The sequence below is a fragment of the Melanerpes formicivorus genome, unplaced genomic scaffold (assembly GCF_026170545.1).
Source record: "Melanerpes formicivorus ecotype bairdi unplaced genomic scaffold, bMelFor1.0.p_v2 SCAF_48, whole genome shotgun sequence".
Classification (NCBI taxonomy): domain Eukaryota; kingdom Metazoa; phylum Chordata; class Aves; order Piciformes; family Picidae; genus Melanerpes; species Melanerpes formicivorus.
Genome location: NW_027142400.1, coordinates 3,369,058 through 3,389,124, shown reverse-complemented (window position 1 = coordinate 3,389,124; position 20,067 = coordinate 3,369,058). Strand labels below are relative to the sequence as shown.

The 20,067-nt window shown below is 39.6% G+C and overlaps 2 protein-coding genes across 8 annotated transcripts in view; one reads left to right on the top strand and one right to left on the bottom strand.

Moving 5' to 3' along the window:
• The window catches only part of PPP1R13B (protein phosphatase 1 regulatory subunit 13B), a 70,705-nt gene extending 65,164 nt beyond the window's left edge, over positions 1-5,541 (top strand). For all 6 annotated transcript variants that reach the window (XM_068160223.1, XM_068160222.1, XM_068160225.1 and 3 more), the window contains 5 exons: positions 846-983; positions 1,063-1,196; positions 1,936-2,102; positions 2,971-3,170; positions 4,056-5,541. In XM_068160223.1, coding sequence (XP_068016324.1) covers positions 846-983; positions 1,063-1,196; positions 1,936-2,102; positions 2,971-3,170; positions 4,056-4,097 — 681 coding nt within the window. In that variant the 3' untranslated portion in view covers positions 4,098-5,541. The remainder of the gene's footprint in view (positions 1-845; positions 984-1,062; positions 1,197-1,935; positions 2,103-2,970; positions 3,171-4,055) is intronic.
• Positions 5,542-5,639: 98 nt separating this feature from the next.
• Positions 5,640-19,936, bottom strand: ZFYVE21 (zinc finger FYVE-type containing 21). Of its 2 annotated transcripts, XM_068160246.1 has the most exons (8): positions 19,736-19,936; positions 14,339-14,389; positions 13,047-13,215; positions 11,291-11,366; positions 10,464-10,555; positions 9,589-9,642; positions 8,058-8,200; positions 5,640-6,727 (listed from the first exon to the last, which is right to left on the bottom strand). In XM_068160246.1, the coding sequence occupies exons 1-8, from the start codon at positions 19,865-19,867 to the stop codon at positions 6,692-6,694; spliced, it is 753 nt and encodes a 250-aa protein (XP_068016347.1). In that variant the 5' UTR covers positions 19,868-19,936; the 3' UTR covers positions 5,640-6,691. The 2 variants fall into 2 exon arrangements, with proteins under 2 accessions (XP_068016347.1, XP_068016348.1); XM_068160247.1 differs by lacking the exon at positions 9,589-9,642.
• Between the last annotated feature and the right edge of the window lie 131 nt (positions 19,937-20,067).

The following is a 20,067-nucleotide window of genomic DNA, read 5'->3' as shown; positions in this document are numbered from 1 at the left end:
GGGACCTTGTGTTTCTCTTCCAATTTGACTGCCGTGTACAGAAGGCCTCTTGTGCATTTTCCATGAGCACAAGTGGGCCAGGATACTTCTGCGAGAATGGCGTATGCTAGCTACAGATGCTGCTCATACTGCAAGAGGTTTATTTTCCAAACCGAAATAGCCATACTAAACAGGAGCACAAATTAAAATTGATCTTACACTGGTAGAGACCAAAAGCATTCTTATACAAGCTTTATTTTACTTATTTTTTTCTGGAAAGTGACAGGGACACATGTGAATGTTCCAACTACTCTCAAAATGCATTTAAGTGTTTCACATCTTGAGAATGCTGCTTCTGGTAACACCAGCTAAAATGGGACACAAATAGCGTCATGTTCTGTGCTTTTCTTTCCCACAGCACAATGTGTAACTTGTCAGTACTGACCTAGAGCAAATACTTTTGCTAATTCAAGGCACTCTTAGAGTGACATTCAGGCTTAACTGCATCATGCTTTCTAGTTTAAGCAAAATTTTGGAGTGTCTCAGACAATCCACCAGAAACAATTCAGCTCATATTAGATACAATGAAGATATTGATGCTCAAAGACCGTTCACTTAAGTACTTCATTCGTTGTACTCACTGTCTTTAATTAGAATCTTCTAAATTTTATTGGGATGCTTTTTTCATTTTTAAACTAAGATGTAGGATTCCGAGCATTTTATTTAGAGACTTTGTAATAGGAACATTTGCATAGTTCTATTACCATTTAAGGAAAATGGGATTCCTAATCTAGTTAAAAAGTTGCTGAAACATGTAATTCTTATGCAGCCTGAAATTATGCCTTCCAACCTTCATCTCTCCTCAGACAAAACGTACCAACTTGAAGAAACCAAACTCAGAAAGAACAGGCCATGGTTTGAGAGTAAAGTTCAATCCACTGGCCCTTCTCCTTGATGCTTCTTTGGAGGGAGAATTTGATCTTGTACAACGAATCATATATGAGGTGAGCTTCTAAACAACAGCAAGCTATTTAAAAGTTTAGGGGGGATAAAAAATGCTGAACTAATTTATGTTTTCAATAGGTTGATGATCCCAGTAAACCAAATGATGAAGGAATTACACCTTTGCATAATGCAGTGTGTGCAGGTCATCACCACATTGTGAAGTTCCTGCTTGATTTTGGTGTAAATGTAAATGCAGCAGATAGCGACGGGTGGTAAGTATCAAGATTTTAAACTCAGCATGTGAGACAAACACCATTTTGATGCACATTCAAAATTCAGTCAAGACCTGTTTTGGGAGTAATTTCTCTCCCCTTTATCCCCAGCAAATGAGCACTTTTCAGTCTCTAGGTGCTGACAGACTCAAATGCAAGGTTGCACTGTGCTCAACTCATGTGCAAGAATGCTTAAATTGTAAAGCATACAACATTTCACTTTTACTTAGTGGTATAGTTGCATTTCTTGTTCAGGGGCTGAAATAATTAAACTGTAAATATCAAATAACAGAGATAGGTTAATTTAAGTTTCATCTTCATATAACCTACCAGATTTTTGTGTTCTTGAAGGATCTAGCCTTATGGATAGTTGTAGCACTTCTGAAGCACCTAAAGGGGATGTGAAACCCCACTATGCTTATCTGTTTCACTCTCACCTTTGTTTTACATTTCAAATACAAATAGAAAATAATATCCTTTTATGCCCAGCAGCTTTGTAAGCTACAAAAATTGACATTTTTGCTAACATGTATTTCATAGAGTTTGGCTTTACTGAAGTCAAGTAAATCCTGAAATCTGCTCCAGTTGCTTGACAGGTTTTACATGATGCATACATATACTATAATCATAAAAAGCAATTTCCTTTTAAAACAGACAGGCTGAGCTCTATACTGCCAGACAAAATAGTTGAAATACATAGAAGATTTTTTTTCATGTGTATATTTTTGCTCTATTTCAGGACACCCTTGCATTGTGCTGCTTCTTGCAATAGTGTTCATCTGTGTAAACTACTGGTGGAATCTGGGGCAGCTATTTTTGCTTCAACTATAAGTGATATAGAAACTGCTGCAGACAAGTGTGAAGAGATGGAAGAAGGTTATATCCAGTGTTCCCAGTTCTTGTATGGTAAGCTGTGATGCTGCTTTACAAACTTCTCTAGATTTTGTAAAATTCATCCCTTTTTGTTTTTCTGATCAGCATGAAACGTATGCTTAGGCCCCAGGCTTGACAATACTGTTCATCACATACATGGTCTTTCAAAATGCTAAGAACAGAATAGTCTTTGCATTATTATGCTGCTCATAGTCCTTCTGTCCTCTGAGTTACTTCACAGGCTCCTCCTAATGTTACAGATTTTTAAAGTTTTAATTGGCTTAATCTCAAGGAAATGCTTCCATGGTGAAGTTTTGATAGTAACAGTGATTGTCAAGTATCTTGAGAGAGATACTCCAACCTCCAGATGTCCACATTTCTAGCAGATCCCATGAAGAAACATAATTAACTCGCAGACTGTATTTCATTACTAAAAGACATTTTGCAAGAAAAGTACTTTCATGGACATATTTGTGCTTTACATCAGAGGATATAAGCTTTATTAAGGCTCTGTATACCTGACACTCTGATCTGCAAAAGCCTCAAGTGCTACTGTATAAGGAGCCCTCCTGTAACACATACACAGCAGTTCTATAAAGCTGCTTTGCTCAAACATTTGTAAAACTACTTTTATCCTCATTTGAGTACAAGATTGTAAAGTTTGTAGTGCATATATAATAAAATCCTTATGCTCTATAGTGGTTTAAAATATTCTGTAAAATTGGGTTTTATCATGCAGTTAAATTTCTAAAAGCATTTCATCATGGAAGTACTGAAAAGTGTTAGTGAAATTTCATTAGTAAGAGAACAATATTTGGGACCAGTGTCAATACTATAATGCCTGAGAGGGAAAAATACAGTATTTTACCATCTATTGTGTTCTTTATTTGTTGTTAAACAGGAGTGCAGGAGAAGTTGGGTGTGATGAATAAAGGTGTGGTGTATGCTCTGTGGGATTATGAAGCCCAGAATAATGATGAGTTGTCATTCCATGAGGGTGATGCCATTACTATTCTAAGACGCAAGGATGACAATGAAACAGAATGGTGGTGGGCCCGCCTCAACGACAAAGAAGGCTACGTGCCTAAAAATCTTCTTGGGGTAAGTTCTGATTTACTTTACCTTCTATTTTTCACTCCTTCCCAAAGTAGCAACAAGATGGATCTTTGGTAAGAATACCTCTGTGCATCGTCTGGAAGCAGTGCTATAAAATAGTCCAGAGCAGATTCTCCTTTTTCTCTCTGCATCATGTCAACAAAAAGGAGAGGCTATGCATAGGAGAGCAGCACTGTTTTTTGTTTAACAAGTTAATATATTTAATATAGCTTAATCTTTTAGGATTTTTTCCCCTCTGTTGCCTAAAATACAGGGCACCTATGTAAATGCAGTGACCCTGTTAGGCAGCTCAAAGCTTTGGCCCAGGAAGGTCTTCAACAAGTTTTTCTTAATACCTGTCACAAGATATAGAACATACAGATATGTACAAATATAAAACAGGAAGAGCCTTGAAGATAACAATTGTAGGCAAGTCATTGGTGCTGCTCTCAGTCAAACCAAACACTGCTGTCACGAGAGACCAGGAATGTTGGGCTACCAAGTGGAGAAATGAAGATGACAAACTGCATAACAAAACCTTACAGAGCAGGAAATAATCTCTCTTGGGCTTGACAGGGAATTCTTGTACTCACATAAAAGAATTCTTTGGTCTAATCTAGGATCTTCAGCTGACTGAAGCAGGTCCTTTTCACAGTAGTAGTTTAGCTGTTGTTTGCAGGAATAAGTTAGCCATTGGCCTCCTATTGCTTCTGGGTTAGTTTTTCCAGAAGTTACCCAAGAGCATGCTGTGACTTGCAAAAACCTCAACCCTCAAAACACTTCATCACCCCTTCCTTGTTCATAAGCACCCCTTGGTTATAATTGAATTGATTTATAATTAACTTGGTTTATCAGCCATGCAAAACCTAACATTTTTTTCTGGTTTTACAGTTATATCCACGAATAAAACCTAGACAGCGAACCCTTGCTTGAAGTCAGTTGTACAACAGTGCAATACTGTGCTGGTAACTGGAAACATACACTGGAGCCATCGTTTTTGATCATTTCACACAGAGAAATAAAACTATGCTGTTTAGTTTTAATGGTGCTTTCTCTTGTTAAATGGACAGCATCCACGGTTTTCAAGATCTGCAGTTTGTAAATGAGGATCGTTTTTATGTGACCCACCACTGATGAGAGCGATACCTCCACTACCAACAGTGTTGCACCAACTATCATCTAAAGCAGTGTTTTAAGTTGAAGTTCCATGGTAGGAGCTTTCTTGTGTTAAATGTTCAGAGGTGTCATTTGAAGAGTGGAGATACGCTGTCCAGTTTGTTCTAACCCCACAGTAACTGTCCCACATCAGGATTTTGGACATTTTATTTGATACCAGTGAACATTACATTCTCATTACTGATAACTCCTTGGGTTCTAGGATCTTCACTTATTATATGCATAATTAAGTAGTCACCAAAGCTTGATGAAGGCCAGGATTTTAAGTGATAACATACTATACACTTAAATCCTAGCCTAGGCAACTCCAACAAAAGCTTTACATAGTCTAGCATCTAGTACTATTTGCGTTTAGCATCAAGCTAGAGAAACAACAAAACATTTGTACACTTCTCAAAACCCCTACACAGTATTTCACTTGGTGTTTTATTTTCTCATTATTCAGCCTACAGCACCAGTGTTACCTCTGCTCACATAAAGGTTCCCCTGCTAACCACCTGAGCTTGTCCTTTCTGGACAAAACAGTACTGAACTTGCAGCAGCTTAAGGGATTTGTATGTCTGCATGGATGAAAGTGCAATAGTTGAAAAGGGTAAGAGTTTGGTAAGGGTTATACTGTGTAATCTGAAGTCTGCCCGAGTCACTCTAAAAGAAAATATGAAGGACTGAAGTAGGAGGAGGGTTGTGGAGATGCTAGGTCAAGGAAAAGAAAGAAAAAAGGTTCAGAGAAGGATTGAAGAAAGGCTATAGCTTATTTGAGGACAGTTTCTGTGGTTCTTGGCAGCCTCCATCTGTTGCCAAGGCAAGTTATGCAATAACCAATTCCACTACATTGTAGTTTCAAGGAAAAAAAAAAGGCACTTCACTGGAATTTTAATTGTACATGATTTTATATACCAGAAGTATATTTTGAATTTCCCATTTTAAGTTTTAGCCATATTTCTTGTAACTTTCTCCCACGTAACAGTATGCAATTTGATTAATTCTTCATGTACAAGTTCTGTGTATAATTTATATATCCATTTCTGCAGTGCTGTAACTTGCTTTTACCACAGGTTAGCATTAACTGTATATATTGTGGTGAAAAGTGAAAGGGTATTATTGTTGAAGAATTTGCTACATGAATGTGATGATTTTAAGAGCCTATGATACACTAATTCAGAGAACATGTAAATGTGCACAATAAAGTACTGCTAAGGCATGGCTGCATTCTCCACTATTTTTATACAGGTGGCCACAGTGGGTTTGCCTTTCATCACAGTCTACCTGAACAGACTAATTCTAGCTTGCTGTGTTCTCTGGTAACTGATGCTTCCTTGTTGCTTCACCAACTGCACAGGAAATTACTCACCACACCATTTTAGAACCTTCTTACACCAGTATTCTAACTGTGACAAATTAGTACTTGTCTAGAAAAGCTCTCAAGCTCACTGCTGAGCCTCCTGTGTTCAGCATAAGACAGAGGGCAGGACACTTGGCTCAGCATGTGCAGCCAGAGGATTCATCCCAAGAGTTGAACCAATTATCACACTTAAAACTAAAATTAGGCTGTTTAAAAAAAGTCAGATTTAATTCAGAGAGGAGAGACCACATTAGTCATGATTAAAGAGGTTATATAGTGTGAAATTGAGTGTCACCTCAGGTTTTTTTAAATAAGTGAGTTAATTTATTCATATTTGTACATTAAATTGTGTACAGTTTCAGACAGTACTACAGTTAGGTTAACAAAAGCTAATTACCAAAAAGAAAATACGAAACTAAATTATTTTGGAAGCTTATTTATTACAGAAGTTAAGTTTCAAGGTCATGTAAATCCAGTTTGGTGGTATTTGGTGAAATATTTAGATGTGTAAAATGAAATGTTTTAAAAAACCCTAAGTGATTTCTATAAAATCATATCTAAGGCAGATTTTTATTGTACATTGATCTTAAACATTTGGATAGAAGGAAAAACCTGAGATCTATACCCAAAAGCTATTCTCTGTAGAAGAGACAGACATTTGTTTGCTTTTTGTAGCAAACAGTATATATAGAATTGTTACTATAAAAGTTGTGCTGTACATTAGCTGTAGTGCAGGTCACTTTCATATTAAGTGCCAATACAGGCTTAACAAAATATACAAAGTCTTAAAAGGTGAGGCTGTTTAAAGCATTAATTGTATACATATTGCACACTATAGTGAATACTCATGGTTCAGAAAAACACTCACATTGCATTTGCCAGTTCTTACAGGCTGAACCATGCTGGAATGAGGAAGGGTCAAGAACAGCAAATGTTAACAGCTCTCAAATTCACAAGTGAGAGGCAGGTCCATGGAGGATGGTGTCTTCCCTCAAGTGGCCAACAGTTCTCACTGGTCCCGGGACTCGTAAAGAAGTTTCGTTGCCTATCGGGAAGGCAAAGTGTCACTGTGTTACCTGAAATTCCACTTGTGGCCACCTCATCTCCTTCATATCTCTCTAAAACTCCTTTTCAATGCAAGCCTTTAAAGTCGTCCTCTATTGTTCTTTTGACTACAGCATTTAATAACAGCTAGGCACTTGTTTTGAGACTGTTTTGGGTTACTTTAAATGCAGAACCTGAGGTTACTGAAGATTTCAGATCAACTTGTATTTGTTTCTTCTTCTTCAGAAATGACCATTTGTGATCAAAACTGCCTTGGAAAAAGCTGGAAGTAGTATTTCTGATATTTTGTTCATCTGTCTAAACATATGCCATTATGATATTCCATAATAACCATTTTACTCTGTTCTATACTCCTCCTACCCCTTCTGCCTCCTCCCTGCAGAGTTTTGGTGAGGTGTTCTGCTTGCCTCAAACTGTAATGTCAACCAGCCCCCTGCAAATGAAACAGATGTGCACTTTATAGGTGCAAGTCCTTTTACATGCTGTTAACAAGGACCTCTGGAGTCTCAGTACACTGACCAGTTATTCAAAACTGAGCTAAACACTGGTCAGTGGAGGGATGGTGTTCAGCTTATCCACAAAATGCCAGTTGTAGGAGTTGAATGGCTTATGAAGGATGAATTACAACAGGTGTAAGGAAGTGCTAAAGGCCAGTACCAAGGTGGCACGCACTGTGCTGAACACTGAGCTAAATGCTGGGGTTAGAGATGGCTGGGGAGCTTAGTAACGTGACACAGAAGCAAACAGCCACATGCTTGCATTTGCAGACAGCTTATAAATTACAGTTCAAATTATCAATTGATCAGATTAACTAGTTGGAGTGGGTTTGGGTTTTGTCTCCTGTAATTGACTTACAAAACTTCAGTTTGATTAGTCTTACAGTGTCTAGCAACAAAAGATGGAACAGTGTTCTACATGATCCTACCCCACCTCTGTTCCTGCTTTCAAAAAAATCAACTTTGAACCTTCACAAGGAAGTGAAAATAATAGTTTAGGTGCAAAAGTATATTCACCTTCTCCAGTGAGTAGCAAAAACCTAAGGAACTTGAAAGTCTGTAATTCCTACTTCTTTCCACCTAACTATACAGGTAAGACCTTGGGAAACCCTTTGTAGTTTATCTTCTTCAGATAACTGAGCATAAAGCTAAAGTGACATTGATAACAACCACCCAGAGCTTCTGTTTTCTTCACAACAAGGCCCTAAAATCCTTAATAAGAAAACAAGACTCACAACACTGCATACTCTTCAGTGCTGTTAAGCACCCATGTAAAGATTTTCCTCATTCCTAACTTATGCCTCCTTTGCTTACCTTATGCATAGCTGCCAACCAACTTGCTGACAGCTTCTTGTTAGAGCTGAGATCTTCACCAGCTGTAAATTTCATCTGCATGAGCTCTTCTGATCCTGGTACTTTGTACTGCAGAACCATACCTATGGCACGAGTGTTACCTCCTGAAAAAAGAAACAAAATCTTTAACAACAACAGGGTTTACCAACTAAGTAACACAACTTCTCACTAATAAGCATGTTTGAAGAACACCATCTCATCACTTAATTCAAAGCACTATCAACTGCAGGTGGACTAACAGCTGCTGCACCAGAGGTGGTCACGATTATAGCCAGCAATGGAAATGTGCAGACTCTGGCAATCACTGAGGCAGAGCTTGTAGAAGTTATCAAATGAAGCCACTAGCTAGGTTTCAGTATTACCATTATTTTTTAACTAGGTGCCATAGTTTCCTACTGTAGCCTGAAGTTTGTAAACTGAGTGAGTACTGTCCAAATACAGTGACACAAAGTCTGGCACAGAAGAGAAGAGTTCCTCCAAACCTGGCAAAGGTGGGGAAAGAGTCTTACACAAGACTAGACAGTGATTGGCAACAGCATTTACTTCCTGAAGGAAGTCCACTCCAAAGGACATTGCTCTGACAAGAGCGTGATTTCAAGATGTTTGTATCTCTTTTCCTTTAGCTGCATTGAGACTAAAATAAACCAGCACAATGATACAGAAATTAAACAAATGCTTCTGATACCACGCTTCATTGGCATCATTTCCTGAAGCAGCAGAGCTCAGGCTGAGCCCCAGTCCAGCACCACCACACACAGAGTGCCTAATGGCAAAGTTCTTTTTAAAAGCATCTGTATGATAGGGCTCCTGGAGGCCATTACTGCAATATCCAAGAAACGAAACAAAACAATCTCAGTCTAAGCAATTTCAGGAAAACCCCACAAGCAGTGTTTATTATATAGGATAAACTAAAATGCAGCTTCATCACTTGCTCCCCTGCGTCTATCTGGTCATATTAACAGATAAAAGAACTACTTAAACCAGTGGAAATCAAACATCTACAGCCCTGACCGGTTTGCCCAGGCCTGGCATTCCAGGACATTACTGACTCAGGCAGAACATGCCTTACACAACAAAAAGTCGTATTTCTTTTAAAGATATGTAAACACAAGCCATCAATTAAGTTTTATTTATTCAGTGCAAAGCCTTAATGGAGAGGACAAGAAGCATATTACTCATTTCTGGTGTACACAATTCAGCACACCTCTGTTGAAGTAATCGTGTACTCCATTAAAGATAGCATTTCTCATCTTGTCTCTTCCAGCATGGGTAATAAGCACATGTGGTCTAAAAAAAGGCTTTGAATGTTTTAGTTCTCCTCCAGAAAGTACAAAACATTCATTCTCAGTTTATTAAATAGGTGGGAATAAACAGACACATGTCAATTTGAACATAAGTTGAACAGCTATAGATCAAGCAGAACAACAGCACAGGAAGATGGGAAGGGGCCATGACAACATGCTAAGGTGAGTCATGCTCAAACTGGTGATACCTTCAGTAATATGCTGGCTCTCCAGAAGGCTGGTGTAAGTGTGAATATCTTTTTCTACCATCAGGATGGAAGGCAGGCAGGCAAAAAGATAAGCAGTCAGAAAAGTAGTGAACAAGGAACTACAGGAGCATTAAGTAACTCAGCAACACGTCTGGTTGATTTGAATACCAAGGTAAGTTTATTAGAATTAACATGCTGTACTGCCTGAATATTGCACAGACAGGCTGGCTGATTAGAAAATTCCAGCAGTGAGAGAGGTGGTGACAGAACAATTATTAAAATTCCTGACCTTGTTTGTTCTCATTTCAGTGAAATCATACTCAAGTTCATCCTGAAATACTCTAAAATCTGGTGAGAGATGAGGCAGTAAGCAGCTGCTCTGATTCAGATGTTACCGGTTTCATTTGGACACCCCTTCATCTTGAATTAAATTAAGAAAGCATAGTTCAAGAATTTATTTTCTCCCCATAGTTTCTCTTTCACTGTCCTCCAAGTTGTTGGTACCAGTAGAAGAGAAATCACAGCTGAATCCTGGACTGGAAGCCACCAAAGACCTTCCTATGAGCTTTTCATCAATAGATATTTAGCCAAGAGAAAGGATCAGAACAATGACCACCTTTACTCAGATGTATTGAGATTCTCTCCCATTTTATAGCTGTAAGGCAATTTTTCAGTTCTTACATCTTTCCCAAAATCCCAGCAGGCATATGGACAGGGTTTCTTCACACACTGCACTCTATTCTGAGAGCAGATGTAACTACATAGTTACATCTAAGTTACCAGTAACACAGAAATACACTGTCTAGCTCAAACAATAATTACAACTTCATGTGTTTTTTCTTAATAGTTAATTTCTATTCAAATGAAAAATTTACCTCCAGGAGTAAATCCTTCAGTGAGTATCTGAACAGTTGAAATCTGTATAATTTCAATTTCATAGTGGCTGTCTCCATCCAAAACCAGGTATCTACATAACAGAAGAAAAACTTCAATTATTTTTTTTCCTACAACACCAAGTTCAAAGGGAAAAAAATTAAGCATACTGTCTCAGCAACTCGCTGTTTATATAGTCGTTGGGGTAGAAGCAGAGAGAAAGCAAGCAGGAAAAATTACTTTTCACTGAAGTTCTCCACTTAAAGGGAAAAAACAAAAAACCCCAAATAAACAAAAAAACAGCACAACAAAACCACAAACCAACAAACCCTAACAACCACAAGCCCCTGTAGTTCATTTTTCCAGGAGACCCTTTCAAACTATTAAAAGCATTCTTCAGAAGTTCTGAAGAACACAGAGTCTAAATTGTTCTCTCCAACAACACGGTAGGGATGACCAAAGTAATGCTTTGGCTACAATGTTAAACGATATGCTGCAGGGTTGAGAGTCATACTGAAACATGCTTTTTTCAGGGGTTACAGATTTTAATCTGCTCCTTCTTCCTATGATCCCCCTATCAGCTGGCAAAGCCACAATATTCCGAAGGCACTGAGAGGCATTAGCCATGAGTGGAGTTCCACTGTTCCAGTGCATTCTGACCTACACTGCCAGTGAATTCAAACTTACTTCGATAATGTTGTATCTATCCTTGCAGTGTGATTACACTCCCCAGTATCCTCACAGCATGTTACTCTTGCAGTGGGTATTAGATAATATAGCTGCAAGCATAATATAGTTTACAAGAGCCATTTCTATCCATCTTTCTCACCTCTGATTGTTGGAAAGTCGACAAACCATGAGCTCAGATTTACCAGATGTTCCCAGAGTCACAAAGAATGTAGCACCTGGAAAGAAATGGTTTAGTATTCCAATGCAACACTTAGGAAGGAAAAATGAGGTATCAAAAAGGGTAGCTAAGTTTTACTTAACTATACCTAGGTTAGGTGAATTAAGGAACTAATTGAAATGTAAAACTGATTAACATCAGAACACTTGACTATAAAAAGCTGATCTTTAATTATCATGTTCTGAATCACAGGACCTTTCACAACTGCTATGTAATTTCTCTCCCATGTTGTAGAAATACAGATGATATCTAAGACAAATCTTAAAACTGAGAACAGATCTGAAGATGGCAAAACCAGGCTGTTAAAGACCCAATCTTGTCACCATTATACAAACTACTGTTTCAGTATTCAAAAAATGTTGGTCAGAAGACTCTTAGCAGCACAATGTGACTTTGAGCTCTATGCTTACTGAACAGTAAAGATACCTCTTTTTCATTACTGTAGGCTAGCTGTGTCTTACTCTGAGGTCAATGAACTTCAGTCTTCGTGTTATGTTTCTTCCTGCACAAAACAGTCCCTTTGACATTGGGAAAGTCATCTTAGCTAGTGAAGTGATTCATAACTTAAAGCAGACTACACGCCTAACCACTTCATTTCCTCCCTGCCTCACGCTCCCTGTATTACCTAATCCAAATACTGCTGGTCTGGGAAATGAAAAAAAGAGCAGTGTACAGCCCTGCCAGAGAGTCTGTAATCCATCTACATGATCTGAACCACACAGCCTGCTTCACAACTTCACAGAGTCCCACTGGCCTCTCTGCACAGATCCCCAGACTGCTGCTAGAATGAGACAAAGACAACAGCATCAAAGCAGCACAGGACACAACCACCATCTCTCTGACCAAGATCTGCAGCTCTACAGTAAATCAGGAACAACTTCAGATTTTAACTGCACTGCATAACAAACTTTACAAAAAGCCTTCAGTTAAAAATACATTATTTAAAAACTCATCTACACCCTCAACTGCAGAGTGGAGAATGATTTGTGGGTTACAGGGGTGCATAATCCTTTTTGAACCTAGAATCCCCTAGGAACATTCACACTAATCAGAGATGGTTTGGCTTACCTGTCATACACATGAGCATCATGCTGAGAGCCCATCAAAAGGCACTGAACAATCACAGAATATTTTAAAACTGAAGACTCAGCTTTCTTAATGTAAGTGAAGCCAAACTGCTATCTTGCATGTAGCTTTAATGCTATGCAAAATTGAGAACTCATGACAATCTTCTGTAAACCATAGCTGTAGGCCATAGTCAAGATCAAAGCTCACAGATGAGGTTTGAAACAAGCATTTTCTCTTGGTAGAAAATATTAAAATATTCTCTATTGTAAAGCATTTTGCATCCTTACTTAATGTGACAGGAATATGGGTAAAAGATGCATTATTTTAAGAATAAACAAATTGCACAGGCCTGTTCTCAGAGGTGTTAGAAATTATTTTGTCTTTAATTAACTCACTCTTTGCAAACAAGAAAGCAAAAAGTTCCCTCTAAGTAAACTGATAACGCAGATTACTAACTGGCATTAAGAAATAGAACAATTAACCAGTATTTAAAGGAGACAAGAAGCATTTTTTGACAAGAAGCATTACTCCTGTTGGTGATTACATTTGTTTAAGTCAGCCCTGGAATAAATACAAATGAGCTCAAGCCACTCACACATCCAGTCCTTACCATTCATGAGCACTTTAAGCTGTTTGTCGTAGAACTCTGTTTCTTTCTGAGAGATGAGGGCACACTCAGCACACTGGCGCACAGGGTCCACAAAGCACATGCGAGGCAGAGGCACTTTTTTACTGCAGCACTTGTCACAGAAACACTTCCCACATCTTCGGCAGTGATGCTAAGCACGAGAGAACACTCTGTTTATTTACAAAGGGAACTTTATAAAATTATTCCACAATAGTAACTGTGTTAACTCTCCTCCTTCCCAAGAAACAGAACAGTTTCTCGGGTGTGAAACACACAAGCTGAGGGACAGGCAAAGGAAATTTAACTCTGGAATGGTAGAAATCTCTGAACACTAAGGACTGAGTGTAGTATCAACAGCACTACAAGCCTTCAGTGGCGCTCTGTGAGCATGCTTCTAAAGGAGACCAGACAAGACACTGAAAGGGTTTCTCCAGTAAGTCTTTCACCTTACTGTCAATAAAAACATGGGTAGTTTCTAGGTCCCTTCCTATTTCCACAGAATGATCTTAGGAAACTTCAACTGGAGATCCTATTCCTCTACCTTAAAACTTGAAGATAAGTTTTTTCCATGGAGAAAGACAAGAATCTTCATCTTTTGTCAGCTGGTATAGTACAGATCTAATGAACTTGTGAAATCAGAACTGGTAGTGCAATGTGTTTCACAGCTACTGAATCTGTAACAAGTCGCTTGGCTCCATATCACTATCAGGGTGTGACAGCCCCAGCAGGTCTTCCTGATGCAAGTTCTTGTGTCAGAACAAGTATTCCCAGGTAAGCAAGAACTGATCTGTAGCTCAAAGCAAGTTTGAACAGCTTGATATAAGGAACTGGTACGCTGCAGTTTTGGGCATCATTAGGCTTTCCTTCCAATTATGCAAAATTCTCCAGAGTGCCTATTTCCCAGGGTTACCTCCATTTAATTCCCAAAGCTAACAGAAGCAAAACATAGCATCCTAATGAATTAGTGTTTCTTAAGCAAAACACTCAAGCCAATCAACCAGCATGCTCTTAACCCATTCAACTAAATGGTAAAACAAGAACTAGGAGAAAATACACTCCATGACTGAAGGTATTGTATTACACATTGAGCAACAGGAAGAATTGCAAAGAGAATTAAAATAAAAAGGACCTTTCCTCAAAAAAGAAAGAAAAACTGCTTCAGGTTGCATCAGACTCGCATGCTAATCTACTGAATTCATCAACATTTTTAAATCAATTATTTGTATTAGGATATGGCAACAGTTAATGATTTATATCTCATTGATTTATCTTACCTTTCTTGTTATGAAGTCAAATTTTGTATCACACTGCATACATCTTGGGCACTAGAAAACAGGACAAATTAAGATTAACTTACAAGATATCTAAACCTTTAATCCTACTACTATATACAGAGACTGAGCTTTATGTTGTACTTTACATTAATTTCTAAAAAGAAGCACACCTAACAAATTTCCACCATTCCCCTTTTAACCATGGATAGCTTTCATTTAGTACTGATGTAGTAAAGTAACATCATCCCCATTTGCAGGACAAAAAAAGCTGCTAAACTCATTTCCCTAAGGAAAAGTGCACCCTGCCAGCAGTCAAAACTACATTTCAGGAGTACTTATCACACTTAATTATGTTTGGCTATCCAGACAGTCACATATTCCAGAGTCGTCTACATACCTAAATTGTCATCCTTACCATACTACACTGTAATGCTCTGCTCAGTCTCTGAAGCCTTGTTTACATATTTCAGTGCTCTCAATACTTAGACGTTTTTGAAACATGCTACGTGATAGTGGCTTGGAAGAACATTAACTACGACATCATTTTTATTCCAGCTACAAAATGTCATGTCCTGAAATACCTCTTGCCTAAAACAAGCTCACACCCACGCTTCTCAACACAACAAAACAAAAAAGTGCTATTAAGAAACTGAAGAAGTTTCACTCTTGCAACTACATAGACTTTAAGGGGTAAGAGTTTTGATATTCTGAACTCCCAGCAGCAATCAGTGATTGTTAGATAATTAAAATTTTCCTGTATAGAAAGTCCTATACCAAAGAGCTGGATTTTTCACCAAGATGCTATGTTTTAATCCACCATATCAAAATACACTCTTCAAGGTTCATAATGCAATTATTGCTAGATTTATTTACAAAAGTTAATGCAAAATTATGCCCAACATCCAAATCAGAACAACATGATTAGAACCTGTAGTCAGTTTTACAGCTCTAGAAACCTAAACTCCTCAAGCCAGACTATCTCACCTTAAAAGACTACAGCACCTTAAACCCATGCCCTAAGATTAGCAGGTGCTATTTGCTAAGCACAGAGTAATCTCTGTTCGCCTTTAATTAACACATTTCAATACTTAACCCTATAGATTTCTTCAGGTTTCAACAGCTTTTGTCATCTGTTTCAGGGACTATTCCTTCAGCAGATACTCAGTCACCGTCATAAGTTGAACAACTATAGCCACAAAAATATGGCAGCAGCTAAAGTAAAAATTCTCTAGAAACTTTTCACATTCTTATGAAGCAGAAGATTGGTAATAATTTTCAGTAGTTCATATGAAGCATTCTGATGTCTAAACAGAAGGTTTACAAACAGAACATAGCTACTTGCAGCTTTTGCTACTATCAGCTGTGTGTTTCTAAACCCCACACAAGAGAACTGGAGGTGTTCCTTTATTGTTTCCAGTAACACTGAATTAATGCATCCAGCCACCTTTTCTCACAATGGCTGTAGAAAAGCTCATTCTAACATTCACTGATGAACAACCTTCAGCATAAGACAACTTCAGCATTCCCAGGTTTCCTCTCTATCAAGTAGTACTCTACAGCTAACATCACATCTTAATCTACACTGACCTGGATTTAATGTTTTCATTTTTGAGACATGTAGCCTACTAGTTTGTCTAGGAGCTGAACCTGGCAAGAAATCTGCTATAGTATGAATTTACCAGGAGTCAACTAATTTTCTTAATGCAGAAGTGAGGGGTTTTTTGTCAGAAATTAGAAAGCACAAGCCACAAAAACTAGAGGGGCGGAGGGGCGGGATGGGCTGGGGAGAATCTGCTCTTCTAAATACTGTCCTAAACAGATTTCATACACAATGTTATGTTAAACATACAAGCTGCTTTTCAGGAAAGAACAAAGTTGTCCATCCTCTTATTTAATACAAGCTCTGTAGAAAGTATTTCTTAGTTCCAGACCTATCATGGTAACACTGCCTGCCATATAAAGCAGTCATAAATAAACCACAAGTCAAATGGTACCAGGCATCTGAGAAAGGGATTTTCCTACAAAAGTGTTCTTACACAAGTAGGCTGGATGCTTTAAGTAAGCGGAATTAAGTGAACCCATTTGTGTAACATCAACTTCTACTTTGCCTGGGAAGAGATCTCTGCTGAAGAGCATCTTGAAAGGTGAATTCTTCCTATTGACCCATATGCTGACAGAGAGAGAAGAGTACTGAATTACCCTTTTCTGCTTGAAGGGGTTTTTAATCACATTTATAGAGAAGGCAGCATGATGGTTCCAGAGTTATTTTTCATGGTTTCAAGATGCAGACTTTTTTAACAATAGTGCAAAACTGGTGTTTTGGTCAAGTGGAAACAAAAATATATGGATAAGAGATGAAATAAAAATGCACATCACAAGTACATTCATTTCACACACAATCAACACGCCACTGTGCTATCAGATTGCTTCATATAGCAAGAGGAAAATGGAAGAACATCTAAGCAGATGTTGAACCTTCTTATTAATTCTAAAATACTGAGAGCTTGTTCACTACCAATAGAGTGGAACTTCTCACACCTTTGCTGAAGTGTGGTAACAAATTTACATATTACTGTGGATTCAGCCAGAGATGAAAATACTACGGGTGGACAGGAAGCTATAGTTATACTTCATATGCTTTATTTGCATATACAATTACAAAATGATTCAAGACATGATGCAAGGCATATATACCTGGTTGAGCTTGTTAACACAGTGAACTTCTGCAGATGTGAAAGTTCACAAACTTGTCAAATCGCACCTCATAACCATGGGACCAAAACAGTTGATGCCAGAGTGGAAACCACCACAATGCAAACACACAGCAGGCTGAGTTTACAATGCTTTCTGGCGTGGCAAGATGCACAATTTGCAAGCAGTTTGAGTGTAGCAGCCCTGTCTCAACTAGTGCCAACTCTCAAAGCCTGAGCAGTCAGAGGACCCAGCTACCCGAAGCTGTTCCCTCCCACAGGGATGCAGAAGCCCCAGGGAATCACTGTCACCACATCTGTAAGCTCCTCTTGCACATCCCAGCTCTGAGGCACACAGAGTTCCTCAGCCACATAAAGATCTGGTACACAGCTGGGAGTCACAAGGTTTGGTCACTTCTGCACTCAAACATACAAATTTTACTTACTTTCTAGTCCAAGATTTCCTTAGTAGGAACATCATTAAGCTCTGATGATGATTAACAAAAAAATTCAGGGTTACACAAGGCACGTGAAGTGACCAACATTTTAAGCTCCATTTCAAGATTGCAAATGCATTCAAAACCTTTGCCTGTTACACACTTCCTCTCCATATCAAATACCGCCCGGTCTGATCAAAAGGCAACGTTCAGTTACAAATCAACACCACCAGCCTATGGAATAAAAGGCTACAGGGGAAAGTTGAATTTTAGGGAGAATAAATACCTGATGTACAATTGTAATATAGACCTTCAGAACACAGGTCAGACTGATATTTAAGAATTAAATCTGTATATTTTAGGTACATCTACAAATATAGTATAAATAAACTGCCAAAACAATCTTCAGCTGAATTACAGTACTGGAATGAGTCAGATGTACCTTGGGTTTTGTTTGTTTGGTTTTTTTTAACAAAACCAGTCTCCTATAATTAAGGACTACTGAAATATAAAAACACATTTCAGAAGGTCAGGGGGAAAAGAACTAATTTCCATTTAACTGTTATGTAAATTATATCCAATGACAGTGATGTCATGAATCAGGTTTCCAGGTGGTCCAGGTCCATGAACACAGGGCATAGCAAGTCACCAATGCAGCAAAAGCAGACCCATACAGCACAAAGGGTAAACAACTTGCACAACTGCTCAGACTTTGCTACGAGCTCACACACCCCATCTGCAACACACCCAGTGCACCACACTATCTACAGTGACAGCTGGGTGAGAGTCCCAAGAGCCAAGCAACATTATTTTCAATGACTCTCAGCTCCAGTCACAGAAAATTTTGTCTTATTCACACTTCATAAAAGACAGATAGCCAGCTGCCACTGACGACAAGGAGGGTTATTTTAAAAAAATAACTAAATAAAAATGCCCTAAATATGAAAGAGAGTAACTTGAGAAAACTCTCATAAGATACTTTAACAGATTACTTGTTTAAAGAGTCACTTTCCAATAAAGGGCTGTCATTTTGGACAAAACCAGTAACTGACCATACACCTTGTGACAGTAGCGGTTAGTCTGTGTTGCAGAAGCCTTGCAGGCAGACCGAGTTCCAGAATTACTACTTTTACACAGAACTTTGCCTGAAGAGATACAAGGTAGGGGGGAAATTTTCTTCCTCGTTCCTAACCAAGGAGGACATAGTGTTCCCATACAAAACAGACCAACCACGTAAGTATCTGGCAAAGAACAGCTTTGTTTAATGACTCCCTGCTTAAATTCATACTGGCTCACCTAAAATAAATCTCCATTCCAGACACATTTAAATGCACTGGCATGCAGTCACACCACAGAAAGCTGGCAATAAATAAACAATTGATTCTAAGTTGTATTGGCATCTAGCTGTAGGGACCGTAAATAAATAATGCATATTACATGAAATCTAATACGACATCATTTACTTGAAAAGTATTTGAAAGTAAAGTTGACTGAATCAGCCTAAGCTATTCAATACTTAACTCTGTAAAGATCCACACTGCGAGGGGCTGTTCTAACTCAGCTTTATTGCTGTAATACTTTGTACTGACTTTTTTGTTTTTTTTAAATCAACGTGGTCTTCAGGGTTGCCTTTATAAGTATTTAAAGGGAATGCTTCACTATTAACGCTGCATAGCTCGCTACACTTTTAACTCATTAAGCTCCACGCTAATTTTGGTGACAGGGCCACACGTCCCTGCAGAACACGTGACGTTCCCACCCTTTTCAGTCTATTGATCTAAGCGAAACAAAAAAACTTAGTTTACAACTGAAAAATCGCAACCCGGCGATCCCCACCACTGCCATGAGGCGAGGGGAGCCGAGCCAAGCCAGCCTGGCGGACGCTCCGCAGCACCGGGCGGGCTCGACAAGCGGGTGAGCCCCCGAAGCGGCGACTAACGCCGACCCTGCGGCACCCGGCACCCCCTGAGCTAAAAAGGGTCCCGCAGCCGCCCACCACCACCGCCGTGCCTCGACCGGCGGGGACGGCGATGGGAGACAGGCGCCAGGAAGCCAAGCCCCACAAGAAAGAGGAAGAAGAGAAATCGCAAACGCTCTGTTCCCGGCACCTCGGACCGGTCGCGGCGTGTGCCGGCCAGCGGGGGTACAGTAGCCTCCGAGGCGGCGCGGACCGAGCGGGTACCGGGAAGCCGCTGGGGCGCGCAACCCGGGGAAGAAAAGCTCCCCCGGGGAAAGGAAGCGCGGCGCCGCGCCCCGCCCACTACCGATACCTCCTTGTCAGGCACCCAGGGCGGCTCGTCCAAGCCGAAGGGGCTGCGGGCAGAGCGGTGCTCGGGCACCATGCGCAGCCCGCTGGGGGAGCGCACCAGCTTCTTGGCATCACGGGCCTCGCAACCCGACATCTTCCCCCTCAAACCTGGCCACCGCTACACTATCCCAAGAGACTGGCAGCGTCGCCACCCAATAACCGCCTAGACGGGCACGGGGCAAGGCCAATGGAAAGCAGGGGGCCGCCACGCCCCGCTCACCCGCTCCATGCAACCAATAGGATACCAGCTCCGGACTTCTCAGCCAATCCTGTGTCTCCTGAGGGTTGAGGCTG

Coding starts and splice junctions, on each gene's coding strand:
- ZFYVE21 (XM_068160246.1), bottom strand. CDS start 19,867: ATGTCGGGTTGCGAGGCCCGTGATGCCAAGAAGCTGGTGCGCTCCCCC. Junction 14,390..19,735: donor CCTGGGTGCCTGACAAGGAG/GTATCGGTAGTG, acceptor CCTGTTTTCTAG/TGCCCAAGATGTATGCAGTG. Junction 13,216..14,338: donor TTGACTTCATAACAAGAAAG/GTAAGATAAATC, acceptor TCTCGTGCTTAG/CATCACTGCCGAAGATGTGG.